Source organism: Phascolarctos cinereus, unplaced genomic scaffold (assembly GCF_003287225.1).
Source record: "Phascolarctos cinereus isolate Bilbo 61053 unplaced genomic scaffold, phaCin_HiC Scaffold_7;HRSCAF=346, whole genome shotgun sequence".
Lineage (NCBI taxonomy): Eukaryota > Metazoa > Chordata > Mammalia > Diprotodontia > Phascolarctidae > Phascolarctos > Phascolarctos cinereus.
In genome coordinates this window covers 62921209-62936395 of record NW_027556180.1, presented here as the reverse complement: position 1 = coordinate 62936395, position 15187 = coordinate 62921209, and the positions used below count along the sequence as shown (strand labels likewise).

Sequence of the window (15187 nt, the reverse complement as noted above, 5' to 3'; positions counted from 1 at the left end):
TCAAATTTTTCTTATCTTCTCTTCTTTCCTTATGTTTCCACCACCCCCTTATTTTTATTCACCCCCCTCATTTGCACCTGAGGCTCCTACTGCCCCCCTGAATTGCTCCAGCACCCCCAGGGGGTGGTATCACCCACTTTGGGAATCTCTGTGGATGGGAGCCTTCCTTGCTTTCTTTTGACATCTTATGGATACATATAGAGCATGAGACCTGCCCATTGGTTAGCCCATTTTTTCCCCCAGTCATACATTCTTTTGATAGCATCCTTTGGATCCTTTCTGCCCACTTCCTTCTTTGTATTCGTAGCAACCTTCCCGCATGTTCCCATAATGGGCCTCTCCATTAGCATCCATGTCGTTTTCCATTTCAGTTCTGTATAGACTAAAGAGTTCTGTGAATCACAAAAAATGTCAGCTATTAATGGAAAGAGAAGCAAAGAAAACCGTATGAAGATAAAATTAGTGTATAGGTAGGAGCAGCTTAAGCTCTTGTGAAAAAACAGTCTACATAAATTATCATTAATAAAATCAGCAAAAGAAAATACAAGGATAAAAAAAGAATCATAGGGAAAAATTAACTGAAATGTCTAATGAAAAAAACACATTAGATTAGCAATCCAGAACTGAATTCTTAAAGTCCAATTTTAATTGGTTTGGGCCAAAGCATTTGCCTTAATGAATTTGTGATCTTGTTGATGAGGTCATCCCCTCTAAAGGTGTAGATCTCCTCCATGTCTTTCATCTTCTGACTAGCATTGTTGTCCTTCCATAAATCCTCTAATGTTCTAGGCATCTTAAGATTTTAAAAAAAAATGTTTCTTGGTACCAATGAAGCACATAAGTTGTTTATTTGTTCTTACTACATGATTGACTTGCCATCTTTACTGATCATACATTTCTTGGATAACTGTGTTCAACAAATATGTTGTAACATAAAAAGACAAAAATAATGCTAACTCACTGACTCTTTTGCAAGGATGTTAAATTGTGCAATAAAGGAAGAGGCAGCATTATATGGTGGGTAGGAGAGAGCTGGTCTTAGAATCAGGAAGTCCTACTTCTGGTACCTAGTACTGAGTTATTGACCTTAGACAAGTCACTTAATCTCTAAGTGCTCTAGGCAGCTTTCTGTGATTTTAAGTTATGGAATAGTTGCAGTTATCTGCCTTGGTGGTAGGATTTTCCTCACTAGGAATTCCTTATACCAGTGAAATCACAGATCTGGCGCTTAAAAAGGCAGGGAGTGGGATGGTCATTTCCATAAAGATTCCAATAGTTGAAGCTGGTCCATCATCCCAGAGATTTCTCCTTACTCACTAAGAAAAAAAAATGCAGTGAAATTCAAAGAATTAGAGAAGAAAGCCACCTTGCATTACTGCTCTACAGATGGAGAAGCTGAGGCCCAAGGAGGTGATGATTTGTCTCACCAGTTAATGGAAGAGTTTCGACTAGAATGCAAGTATTCTGATGCCCAGGCCAGCCTCCTCTCTGCTATCCCACACTATCTTTCTTTCGCTATATTTGATTCTCATCAGTAATAGAGAATGAAAACCTTAGCTATGATTGGTTTTTAATGGGATCTCTTTTGCCCCCTTGCTGCTTGTGTGTAGTTAGCATGGTTGAGCGTTATTTTTGCCTCTGAGCTATCAAAGAAAATGGAATTTAAGCAGCTGAAGTTCTATCTGTTCAAAATGCAAAATAAATTGAGAAGAATCAATTGTGCAATTAGAGCATGTAATCTCTGTCACATCCCCTAAATTGATGTCATTTTTAACTTCTTGTCCTATCTCCCTAGCTCAGATTATGCTGTAATAACAATTATGCTTTACTGATAATTATACTTAATAATAATCATTATTATCCTCATCCCCCCTCAGTTCATTTCTGTTGGGTTTTCCTATGGATTGCAAGCTCCTTGAGGGTAGGGATTATCTTTTGCCTCTTTTTACATTCCCAATGCTTAACACAGTGCTTGGCACATAATAAGTACTTAATAAATGTTTACTGATTGATTGATCTAGGCTATATATAGCATTAGGAATACTCAGAGACCTGGAGGAGGAGACCACTTCTTAGACACAGAATCCTACTCCATTATCTGTAGGCCAGCTTAGTTTTTTCTCGTGTTGTAGACCCCCTAGGCTATCAAGTGCAATCTATGGACCCCTTTTCAGATTGTTTTAAAATACCTGAAATAAAGTATGTAGGATTACATAGGAAACCAATTTTACTGAAATAAAATTATAAAAATACTTTAAGATCACAGAACCCAGGTTAAAAGCCCTTGCTTGAGACCTAACTTGATTTTATGTCCAGGCCGCTTAGAGTTGTGATTTTTATTCTGTGGAGCTGAGAAACAGGGTTGAATCAAGCCAGCAGGGGGCATCATGAGTAGTGGAGTAGCCTCACCATAAGCAGGATTTTGAAATGGTCTATTTCTTCTTAAGAGGGGAAAAACAAACAAATAAACAAAACGTCTCTGGTTTCTCCAAAGTAGGTAAAATCCAAGTAATTTGCTAGGTCCTTGAGGCAAGTGGAAAAACTATGATATTTTAAACACTTCTAGAAGTTGTGTTGATTTCTAACAGATGCTAAAAAATGATGTATATCCTTCATTGTAATATGCTGCTTGTGATCTTTGGTCCTGCCTTAGTGTCTATAATTCTGCCGTTAGAAAATACTTCTTCATTTCCCAGCAAAGTCCCTTTTAAGTCCTCAGTGGGCCTGGCTCTGTGCAGCTCTTAGTTGGAACTGAACTATATTTCAAAATATAAAACCACTGAGAATCAGTCTAGGGGGACAATAAGGAGTGAGGGGAATGAGGGAGTGGGTACCCCATAGTCTTCAGTGAGCTCATGCTCATTAATCAATAGTAAGGCCCTGTGGTCTGGCTGCCAGCTGTGCCAGACAGAGAATGTTGGTGACCTTGGGGGAAGACAGTGTTCACATAAACCCACAGCTGCATTTCAGACAGTAGCTCATTTGACAAAGAGTCAAAACCACCAGGATACTGATAGTACAATGTTGGCCAAGGAGGCAAGTGTTTCTGTTTCATATCTAACGGGACAGTACGCATTCAGGCAAGACGAGAGAAAAACTGAACTTGGAGCTAACAGACTGCAGGCAGAGAAATTGGCTGTCTGTATTCAGGTCTCCTTTTATGGATGATAAAATGTATATAGAGATATGGATATGTAACCTATGGCATTCTTGCATTCTATATTCTTGCAGTGGGCCACCCTATCCCTGTCCGACAGAATCCGCACCCGACATCAGAACAGATTGATGAATTGCATCAGACCTACCTGGAGGAACTAAGAAAATTATTTGAGAAGCACAAAAGAAAGTATGGGATCTCAGAACAGGAAACTCTCATTTTTAAATAAACATGACTGTATAATGTATCAAGGATGCCACAAGAACTTTCTGGCGTTGAAAGAACCATCTCTGAATCCATAACAACTAGTATCTGTTGAAGACCGTGTTGTGCATTTAATGAATGTTTAAGAGTTAGAAGAGGGCCTGAATTTTTTTCTTTCGAATACTGTGTCAAATTATCACACATTGCCTTCAGCCATAGTAATATTAATACACAATAATCCAGATAGAGTAGAGAGTTATTGGAAGCACCAAGGAAAAGATGGTCTATGCAAAAAAGTTACAAATTATCCAAAGATAATTTCCAAACTCCATTTTTTGAAGGCTGCGAGTTATAAGGGTGATGGGAAGAGGTTAGGTTTATTTTTGTCAATCAATATTTATTAAGTAACGGGCTCTGTGCCAAGCTCTGAGGAAACAAAGAAAGGTAAAACGTAGACAATCCCTGCCCTTCACTATATGCCAGGCTCTGTGCTAAGCTTTGGGGATATAAAGTAAGGTAAAAGGCAGATAATCCCTGCCCTCAAGGAGCTTACAATCTAATGGAGGAGACAACATGTAAACAATTATGTACAAACTATAGAGACATATGTATACATATACACATATGTAACATGCTATATGTATATATTACATGTATACATGTGTGTATACAGGATAAATTGGAAATAATCAACAAGGGGAAGGTGCTAGAATTAAGAGGAATCAGGAAAAGCTTCCTGTAGAAGGGGTACTGGAAAGCAGCCAGGAGGCAGAGATGATGAGGGAGAGCATTCCATGCTTCCATAATCCCCCAAATATTAAAATTGAAATAAATTTTAGACCTTTAGGGAAAACATAGGCCATTCACCTTAGGCAAGTTCCTTATGCTCACTGAGCCTCAGTTTCCCCATCTATAAAATGAAAGCATTAGGTAAGATGTCCTTTTGAAGTTGCTTCCCACTCCAAATCTATGTTCCTGTGGTCCTTCATTTCCAAAAAGCTTGAGAATGTCTTTACTGTAAGGCGCTGCCATTGTTAAGTAGTACAGCTGTGGTCCTGCACAGATAGACTGTGAAGTTGTTAATGTATAGCATCACTTGCCAAAAGGAATCCGAGGTACGGTGATACTCCTGAACAAATGGGCCATTAGCTGATGCTGTTACTTAATATGTAGATATTCTGATTCTCTAGGGCATAGTATCCGACTTATTTGTGGACTCTAGCATTTTTGTGCAGTTGCTGAATCTGTCATACGAAGGCCAAAGCTGACAATAGCAATCCTCAACCTCCCCACTCCTCCTTATTTGAATTCATGTTTGGGCATAGAGAAATACACTCATCTGTCATTGAGTCTGGCTAGAGAAGGCTCACACATTTTGGATGGATCAAAGTTCTGAGAGGTTTTCATGTGAGGTTAATACGTATTGAGAGTGATCCAAGTGATTCTTGCCTTGCAAAAGAACCCCTGCTTGGGGCAGCTAGGTGGTTCAAATAAGACCCCAACCCTTACTAGCTGTGTGACCCTAGGCAAGTCACTTAACCTTAATTACCTCCTCTTCCCCCCACAAAAAGAACTCCTACACGTAGGTGACCCTGTTCTAAAGGATTTGTTCAGTCATTTCAGTCATATCTAACTCTTCGTGACCCCATTTGGGGGTTTCTTGGCAAAGATACTGAAGTAGCTTACCATTTCCTTTTCAATTTCCAGAGGATGGCAGCACATTTTTCACGATGGACACAGGAATAAGCTACCCCAAGATCTAGATTCAGAATCTGAGGTTTGGAAGGGCCTTCAGCAGCCATTTAGTCCAACCCAAATACAAAAGGAATCTCCACTCTAAGTTAGCTAACAAGTGATCATCCAGCCCTTCTTTGAGAGCTTACATGTATAGGGTAAGGTGGTACACTTTTGCAATGGGACAATCATGACAAAGAAAGAACAAAGAAAGGGAATTGACCAAAGAAATAAAGCAATCTATTCTCTTATTTCTCAGCACAGCACTTTTCTGAGTGCCTGGCACTATCCTAGGTGCTGAGGATAAATACAAGTCAGCTAATTCTATACTCAAGGATATTTTAGTCTACTTGGGGCAATATGGAATACAACAGTCACAGATATATACAAAATATAAACCATGGGATGGCATGGGGTGGAGGGACAAATAACTGGGGGAATCTACAGAAGTTTCTTGAAAGAAGAGGCCCCACTTGATCCTTGAAGTGAGCTAGCAATTCCAAGAGGCAGAGGTGAGGAGGGAGAGCATTCCAGGTATACAGGACACCTGTACAAAGGCTCAACCGTAGGAAGTGGACTGTCTTGGGTGGAGGATGGCAACTAAGTCAGTTTGGCTGGAGTATGAAGTGGATGAAGAGGAATAGTAATATGTAACTATCCTGGGAAGGTAGACTAGACCTAGCTTTTAATGGACATTTGGTGTCAGGTAGGAGTTTGTATCTTTCCCACCTGAAAGTATTAGGAAGCTAGTGAAGTTTCTTAAACAGGGCAATTACAGAGAGACCTGTGCTTAAAGACTATCATTTTGGCCATGTGTGGAGGATGGACTAGAGAGAGAAAAGACTGGATGCTGGAAGAATAATTAGGAAGCCATTGACCAGAGGAGAGATGAGGGCCCGAACTATATCAAAGTTTAAGATCACACATCCTTACCCACTTCATTAGATCCTCAGAGCATCACTCAGTTGCAACAAAGTAGCGTATTTGATATTTATGATGACTTGCAAGGTTATAACTTAATTTTGGGGGGGTCTGTACCTATGATTTCACTGAGCAGGAAGGGCCCAAATTGGAATCTTTCTCTTCTGTTGCAGATCAACAGCTTGTCTACAACTGCATAGTTTGCACTGGGTGGTGATGGTGAGAAAGGAATGGGAGAGTAGGGCATGGAGTTTGGGCTGAGAAGTAAGTGTTATGTCTTGGTATGTGTCAGAGGTAGTTTCTGAACTCAGGTCTTTCTGATTCCAAGGCTGGCTGTCTATCCACTGCACCATAACAATATGGGACTCTTTCAAGGCTCTGTAATCAGAATGAGTACACTTTAAATCCATTGGTAGGCAAGTCAAATGCCAGCAGCTGTGGTAATGCCAGATTTTCTTTTCAAAAAAGGGATATATTAAAATTACAGAAGCTAAAAAGTTTGTTGGACCTTGGGATTGAGTTGGCTATCTGTCATGGAGAAAGTTTACTCTTGCACCATTTTCCCATGCCATGCCACCTGTACCCCAGCCTTTATCTTCATTTTCCCTTCCCCTCATTCCTCTAGAATTTTGGCCTCTAGAACCACCCTAGGCTCTGATAGGAGAGCCTTTGCCTTATTCTTTGCCTGGAATTTAGGCCACCATTTCCAAACCATGCTAACCTTTTCCAAGCTTCCTTTTATGTGCTGTCATCTCATTATTAGAATGTAAACTCTTGAGGGCAGGGACTGCTCTGTTTGTATTTGTATACCTGACCCTTAGCTTGGTGCTGGCACATAGTAAGCACTTAATAAATGCCATATCTGTTCACTGATCCATTTTTCTAACCTATTTTATCTAATTTATCTAAACCCTTCCCTCTAGGCATCACTTCAATGTTCATAGTCATCAAGAAAAGGTTAAATAATGATCTGTACTCTGTTTAAGAAAGCATGGAAGTTTATAATGCATTTTTGGAAAATACCATAAAAAAATTTAGATGCTTAAAGGGACAGGCTTTAGAAAAGTCATTTATGTAGATATCAGCATTTGATAATATCAAACAAATGAAGTGCTACTGTACTTTTACCCTATTGGGTTGTATCTCCTAGCAATCACAGCAAAAAAATAATGGATCAAACCTTCATCCTTTTTGGCAATATCCATATATAATTCCCCTTTGTGACTCAGTTTAGTTTGAATTCAGATTTTAGCCTAATGCTTTAATTATCTACAATTCACCCCCATCCTCAAGGAGCTTGAGGAAGTCCTCTCTATATTTCCCAAAGTACATTTCCTGTTTCCTCATTCCTTTCCATGCCAAAGCTCCGCTTAAAATTGCTCCCTTTCCACTGGATTTGACTTTACTTTCTAGATTTCCTTAAAAAAAAATCTGTGTTTTATTTAAATTAAAATTTAGGTTTTTTGAATGAACAAATTGATTTTCTCTCCCTTAAAACCCCCAAGCCCACCACCATGGGAGGGGTAACCTTTGTAATAAATATGTATACTCAAGCAAATCAAATTCCTTCCAAAAAAATGTGTTTCATTCTGCCAAAAAAAAAATCTGTATTTTTAAAGATCCACTTCTAAATGATTTGGAAACAATTAGATTTTTTTTAAAAAATCTTATCCTATTTCCTCCACTTGTTCCCCTGGGACACTTTTATAAGTATGGTAAGTAGATAACCAAGCTATCAATATTTTGCTGCTTAGATTTTCTAGAATCTCAATAATCCAATGTTTATTGAAAATTTAATGTGACTAATAATTGGAATCAACCTTATTTGTAGGGAAATAGTCCCAAGAAGTTTGCATGAATTTTATTCTTATGTTGGCTTGTGTCGTGTGATTTTAAAACTTATTTTTATATCTCAGTGTTTGCCATAATACATAACTTCAATTGACATAGCCTCTTCTGGGATTAGGGGATAATAGGCTATGTTACATGCTTTTATTTAAATTATACAAAATCACTATTTTTCCCTAGGTTGGAGATACATATCCATAAATACCTTATAATGCTGAAGAGTTTTCAAAGTACTTTCACGTACAATATTTTATATGATCCTCATAACAAGCTTATGAGGATAGACAGGATAGATGATCATAAACTCATTTTATAGATGAAGAAATGGAGGCATGGGAAAGATCAAATGACTTGGCTAAAGTTATATATCTAATAAATCTTCTGAATCCAGCCTTCTTTTTAGGATCCTTCTTGTTCTCATTTTTCCCTTTATAAACTTTTCATTTTCTGTCATAATCCACAGGGCCAGGAGAGGATCTGAAGGTCATATAATAGAAATACATATCAATAAATGACACTAGAATAAATTTCTTCTTTATATTTCCTGTCGAGTACATTTACTTTTTGGAGTCTTGTACCATTTTGAGAAATGTTGGGTTTTTTCCCCTCTCTTTTCCTAGGTCATGGTAAAGTTCCTGAATCCAGCACCTAGGTTCATTCTACATATCTCTTTTAATCACTCCATTGAGATAAAAGGAAGGACGATATGCAGATAATATCCAGGGAATGAAGCATGAACAAGCCTTTGGTTGATTGTTGATTGTGTTTCCTTCTTCCACTCCCTAATTGATCCTTTAATTTGAGATACGGAATGAGAAGCAGAAGGAAAAAACAAGGTTAATTCTATTGGCCTTGCCGAATGTCCCATTAACCCTTGTGTTCAGCATGGACCCAACTTAACACAGAACTGTCTCTGTTCTAGGGCATGACTTGGGATCTGATTCATTCCAGAAAACTCTGGAAGCATTGTTTGTGTTCCTGGGCACAAGTCCAAGTACTGTTTTGTTATTGTTCAGTTGTGTCCAACTTTTCATAGCCTCATGGACTTGTCCATGGGGCTTTCTTGGCAAAGACACTGGCGTGGTTTGCCATTCTGCAAGATGTCCCCATTTTACAGATGAGACACTGAGGGAAATAGGGGGTAAGTGGCTTGCCCCAGAGTCACACAGCTAGTAAGCGTCTGAGGCTAGATTTGAACTCAGATCTTTCTGACTCCAGGCTAGCACTCTACTGTGTCACCTAGCTGTCTCATCATGTACCACTGAATGGATTTAGAAGTTGCTTGTGCTCCCTGGGGCCAATGTAAAAACTTACCTACTCCTGTTGCATTCTAGTACAAAGCTCCTAGCTTCTCAATAGTCTGTTTCTATGTTCATGGCATGTTGTTTGGACTGTAACCAGAGCAGAGAAGATACAGGAGCCTCTTTGCCTTGCTCATGCCTTTGTTTTTTAGGTTTCTGTTTTTGAATAGGCCTTTCCCCTTTATCCATAATGGTCACATAACCAGAGTAAAGAAGCCATATTTATTTGATAATGTCTTTTCCCTATCCCATCCTTGCTTATTTTCTTTCTCCAGTATATGTTGTTGTTGTTCAGTCATTTCAGTCATGTCTGACTCTTTGTGACTCCATTTGGGGTTTTCTTGGCAAAGATACTGGAGTGGTTTGCCATTTCCTTCTCCAGATCATTTTACAGATGAGGAAACTGAGGCAAACAGGGATAAGTGTCTTGTACAGGGTTACACAGCTAGTAAGTATCTGAGGCTGCCCATATTTGAACTCAGGTGTTACTGACTCCAGGCCGTGCTCTATTCACTGTGCCACCCAGCTGCCCAATTTCTCCAGTAACCAAAATCTAAAGGGATCATTGTCTTGCCAACTCTGCATGAAAGAAGACTTACTACGAACTTTTTTTCCAGGCTTACTGTGGCCTAGGGCAGTGTGCTAATTGGTTCTAAGGAAATCATAGAAGAAATAGTCTTCTTCCTTAAGTAAAAGAAAGAGAAACACACCTGAGAGGTTTCATCTTGTTTTGAAGAGCACTGGATTTGGAATTGGAGGAGCTGGGTTCAAATCCTACCACTGCTATTTATTACCATGGGAAAGTCATTTCCCCTCTCTGGGCCTCATTTCTAAAATAAGGAATTGAACTAAGATTCCTTTCAGAGTCATGATCCAATTTCCTTTTTCTTTAAATTGTGGAATGGTGTACTTATTTGTCTTTGTTAAAAATAATTTGGGGATGGGAAATAGCAAATTTTTGTGTTATATGATCATATGTGATGTTTTTGTTCTATTTTCTAGTTCTGTGGCCCAGATTGGAAAGCTTTGAATAGTAAACATGTTTTTATGCCTAAATTATAAACATGTGTCATTTTTATCTTGATTAAATTGAAAAGAAAGGCTAAATTCATTGACATACTTTGTGGGTTTAATTACAATCAGTGAAATGGTTCCTAAGTGCCATGATGAGTAGCTTACCCAATAAGACAACATGATGGCTGGCCAGCCTTGGAGTTAGGAAGATCTTGGTTCATGTCCTGCTTTTGACAAATATTAACTGTGTGGCCATGACCTTCTTAGTGCCCCAAACAGTTGTCTAAGACTGGAAGGTACAGGCAAGTTGATGATATGCATTGGGAAGGAGAAAGGAAGCATTTATATTATGCTTACTATGTGCCAGGCACTGTATTATTAATGAAAAAATTGTCCTCACAAAGGATTTCCTCCATTAATTAAATTATGGGCCTGGACTTTCTCATGCCAAAGGTTAGAAATATTGAGTATTTCCAGTTCTATTTAGGGAATGTAATATAATGTGTAAAGCAAATGTGGGACTAATGAATAACTACAATAATGAACTCTGTTTAAAAAAAGATTAATTAGGGATTTTAAGGAGAACCAGAAAAATGCAGGGAAGCAAACAAGAAGAGAGTATCATTAAGGAGAGGCCGGTCAACAAGATGTAGGACAAATTGAGGCTGGAGAAGGCCTTTGCCTAGCATCACACAGCTAGCGAGTTTATGACATGGACCTTGAACCATAATCTTCTTGATATCAGAGCAATCTATTGACAAGATAAATTAATGAAGTTCTAGTTATCAAAGATTAGAAGTGCAGTCACATATGATTTAAATAATCTGGCTCTGTAACATTTGTTGACTATATGCAAACATTGGTGGTAGCTCGCAAAAGAAATATATGTCAATCAGCTACACCTAATTTCTCAGACCGCTTAGTTTTTCATATTTTATTCTGGCCTCTGAAAAACAAAGCAGAGCCCATCAGATAGGTTAAGGAAAAACCAAGCCCTGTTTTATATGTTAGAGCTGGGAACTTTTTTCAAATGTACCAATGGACTCCAAATATCTTTAGAATGCACTACTCACTGTTGTTGGGTCTGTCCTTTGTTCTCAAAGACAATGACATCACAAGGGTAGTCCTGACTTGCCTGTGAATTGGATATAACTGAGGCAGAGCTGCACAAAGTCATCAGCCTCACTCTCTGCTCCAGAGTCATTGAAATCTGGTGGCAAGATAAAAATCAAGATGGTACAGTGCACCATTCACTAAGCTAGATAAAAATGCACAAAAGGGTTGGCTAGAGTTCTCTTGGTGTCAAGAAGGGGATGCACTCATGGATCTAGAAATCTCTTTAGCTGTTTTTATCTACTTATCCTCTCTTTCCCGTGGGGTAGGGGAAATAGTGTGGCCAGGCTATATATTGCCACTAAAGGAGCCAAAATATGCTGTGCACTGTTTGTCTTGGTATCTAACTGGTGTCCCCTATTACACTCTCAGGATGGTTAAACACCAAGTCAAAACCTCCATCTGACTTGGCCAGAGCAGCACTTTCAAAATTACCCATTTCCCTCCTCTGACTATTCCAACCCACAATGATGGATGCTAGAGTTTGATGTCTTCTGCTCAGAATGAAAATAGTCTAGTGTTACCCTCTTCAACTGCCGAATAGTTTGCCATGACCCTGGATTGATGTGACTGTAATTTGATTGACAAGTTAACTTTCCCATCCCTAGTACTGGGGGGTGGACATGCAGATACCTGGGCAGCCAGCAACTTCACCAGGAAACCAAGAGTGGCATTTTGGAGAACTCTTGAGAGAGAGTACCAGCCAAGAGAGGGAGGAGAGGGGGAGGGGAATAAACATTTATATAACACCTACTATGTGACTAGCCCTTGTTAAATGCTTTTTACAAATATTATCTCATTTGATCCTCACAAAAACCCTGTGAAGTAGGTGCTATTATTATCTCTATTTTACAGTTGAAGACTGAGGCAATCAGAGGTTAGGGGAGTGTCCCTGAGTCACACAGCTAGTTTCTGAGGCCATATTTGAACTCAAATCTTCCTGACTCCAGGCTCAGTGCTCTAACTATCCACTACACTACCAATTTGCTACCGGGTACTGGAACTGTTTCAACTGTTGAGTGCAGAGTTGGTGAAGCCTCATTAGCCTCCTCCCTTTCCCCCTCCCTCTCCCTTCCCAGGAGAGGTATGACTGTTCCCTGAATCTCCATTTCTTGAGTTAGTTTCCCTGTTTGTTTTGTCTTTAAAAATGATAGATGTAGTTAACCACTACAATATAAGCCTACATGTAAGTCTACATGTGTCATTGTGTAAATGCAGCAGAAAGAAACAATAGAGGAGAATGCTAGGAATTGGGGGAGAGAGAGGTTTTCCAACTAGGGTACATGCTTTGTCAGATAAATTCTTGCCTCAGGGCTAGAGCTATCAAAAGAGAATTATTGATTGGTAGGTTTTTCTATAACTTCCCAGAAGAAAAATAGAAATTTAGATTCAGATCTTTCTGGTCAAACAAGTCAACATCCTTGGCTGGGGGAGGCTGTGATGAGATAGGCTTGGGATGGGAGGTGGAGTCTTGACTACTTCCTCTTCCCATTGTTTTTCAGTGGACATTTTAAAAGGAAAATCATTCCTTTCTGTCTTGGGGTCGGGGGGAGGGGAGATATGAGGAGAAAATTTGGAGCTCAAAATTTTATGGAAATGAATGTTTTAAAAAATTAACAATAAATAAATAAATATTTAAATAATCATTCCTTTCAGTGGAAGTAGTTGGGGAAATGATTGTAGAGAAAGTCATGCTTGAAAGGTGAAGCCAAGGGAATGGCTGGGAAAGAGTAACTCAAAGGACACAAGGCTTGGGGGCAAGTGAGAAGGACTGATAACTCCCTAGTGACCTTGCTCACCAGCTCAACATGGTACTGTACCACCACCACCACCACCATTGATAATATAACCACAAAAGAAATTGTAACTATTAAGCACTGCATATGTGTTATTATTACAACTTAATATACTTAATAAATACTTGGTTTCATTTGCTAGCCCTATATCTTCCATGTCACCCTTCTTTGCAGAATCCTAGAGGTCTTCTCCAACTCCTGGGGCATCTAAGTGGAGCCTCTACTTTATCAAAGCCCTGTTTGTCCCAGGCTGTTTACAGCTCTGGTGATGGGAGCATATATAATGAAAGCAGTCAGCGTTTTCCAAGATAATAGTCGTATTGGATATTATATAGAGAAATAGATTACGTAAACTTCTGTTGTTGTTGAGTCATTTTCAGTTCTGTCCAACTCTTGGTACCCCATTTGGGGTTTTCTTAGCAAAGATACTGGAGTAGTTTGCCATTTCCTTCTCCAGCTCATTTTACAGATGAGGAAACTGAGGCAAACAGGGTTATATGACTTGCCCAGAGTCACACAGCTACTAAGTGTCTGAGACCAGATCTGAACTCAGGGCCTCCTGATTCTAGAGCCACTGAGCTATCCACTGAACTACCTAGCTGCCCTTTTATGTTGACTATCCCTACTTTTAAATACCATAGGTTTCTGGAAATCCATTCCTAAAGTTGATCACTATATGGGGTACTTCATGAGCTAGCTCCTGACTACATATCTGTTGTCACCTTCGCTTGTTTAGACATTGGAGAAAGCTGACAAATGAGTAGGTAAAAATGACAGAGAAGAGTGTGTGGGTCCTTACTAGGCCATGCAGCATTTGGTCCTGTTGACTATCTCTGGCTCCTGGATATTCTTGCCTCATTGGGTTTCATGACCCTGTTCTCTCCTGGCTCTCCTATTAAATGATTGAACACTTTTTTTCTGTCTTCGTTGCTAAGTTGTCATCCATACCCTACCTCTTCGCCATGGCAATGATTTAGAATTTTGGCAAGAATTGAAATCAAGATCTCTTTTTTGGGCATTTTGAAAATTGGGGTATTTCCTTTTTCACAGTCTTATAGTCCTTTGTCCATCCTCTATGATCATTCTGAGAGCTCTGACATAGGGTCAGGATTCACTTCTGTTAGTTCAAGTACTCCAGGAAAGAGCCATTCAATTCAATTCAATAAGCATTTATTAGGTCACTTGAGCCTGTTGATATGACTCTTCAAGGGTAGCTAGGTGTTCTCTTACCATCTCCCTATTTGTGTTGGGCATTAACATCCTATTAGTCATTTTTCCTTCTACCCTTTCCAGTCCAAAGATCACTTTGCTTTACTGAGAAAACAATCAAATAAGAGTAAATAAGGGTAGAGCAGCTTTATGTACTCACTGTCATCTGCTCTCACCAGCTGCTTTTTGAACAGGTTTGTTTGGAGCTGCGGTAATCCCCCAGTGTTTTCTCATCTTCATCCTTTCTTCTAATTTACCATTAATTTTGACCTTTGCATTAACCATTGATCATCTGACTACATATGGACACCTCGTTCTGAAATAATTGTCCTGTCCATGACCAGTCAGTCAGTTTGTCAGTATTTATTAAGCACTTACTATGGGCCAGACACTGTACTAAGTGCTGGGGATACAAAGAAAGGCACCAAGCAGCCCTTGCCCTTATGGAGCTCGCAATCTAATGGAGGAAGAGAACACAGAAAATAGAAGCTGGAAAGAAGGGGAGGTGTAGGGGAGTGAGGGGCTGGTTTCCCTTCTTAAATGGAGAATTTGGAAGGAGCTCTCCACTGTCTACCCTCTACATTTAGAGGAAGGGAGGGGTCCCAGGGGCAAAGGTTGTGAATTTCAAGGTTGATGTGATCTTAAAGGATGATGAGATTCCATAGACCATGAAGAAATCTAGGATTTTGGCCTGTGGGAAGTGACAAGATGGTGGCACTGGGTGCCCTCCTTAAATGGAGGATCTGGGAAAAGCTCTCCAATCATTTCCTGTCTAGCAAAATATTGTTGTAACTTATGTCAGAAGCTGGCACAAAAGCAGTTTTGCAGGCATTAGGTTTAGGCCAGTAATTTACAGCAGACTAATTACAATGAACAATCTTGGTTCCAAA

The 15187-nt window shown here is 39.5% G+C and overlaps 1 protein-coding gene across 2 annotated transcripts in view; it reads left to right on the top strand.

Annotated features, from left to right (window-relative positions):
• Positions 1-10228, top strand: part of MOGAT1 (monoacylglycerol O-acyltransferase 1) — a 44926-nt gene extending 34698 nt beyond the window's left edge. Inside the window, exons 6-7 of one of the 2 annotated variants that reach the window (XM_021002862.2) lie at positions 1387-1455; positions 3232-10228. In XM_021002862.2, coding sequence (XP_020858521.1) covers positions 1387-1455; positions 3232-3386 — 224 coding nt within the window. In that variant the 3' untranslated portion in view covers positions 3387-10228. The remainder of the gene's footprint in view (positions 1-1386; positions 1456-3231) is intronic. The other variant, XM_021002863.2, reaches the window with a different exon arrangement.
• Positions 10229-15187: the final 4959 nt, after the last annotated feature.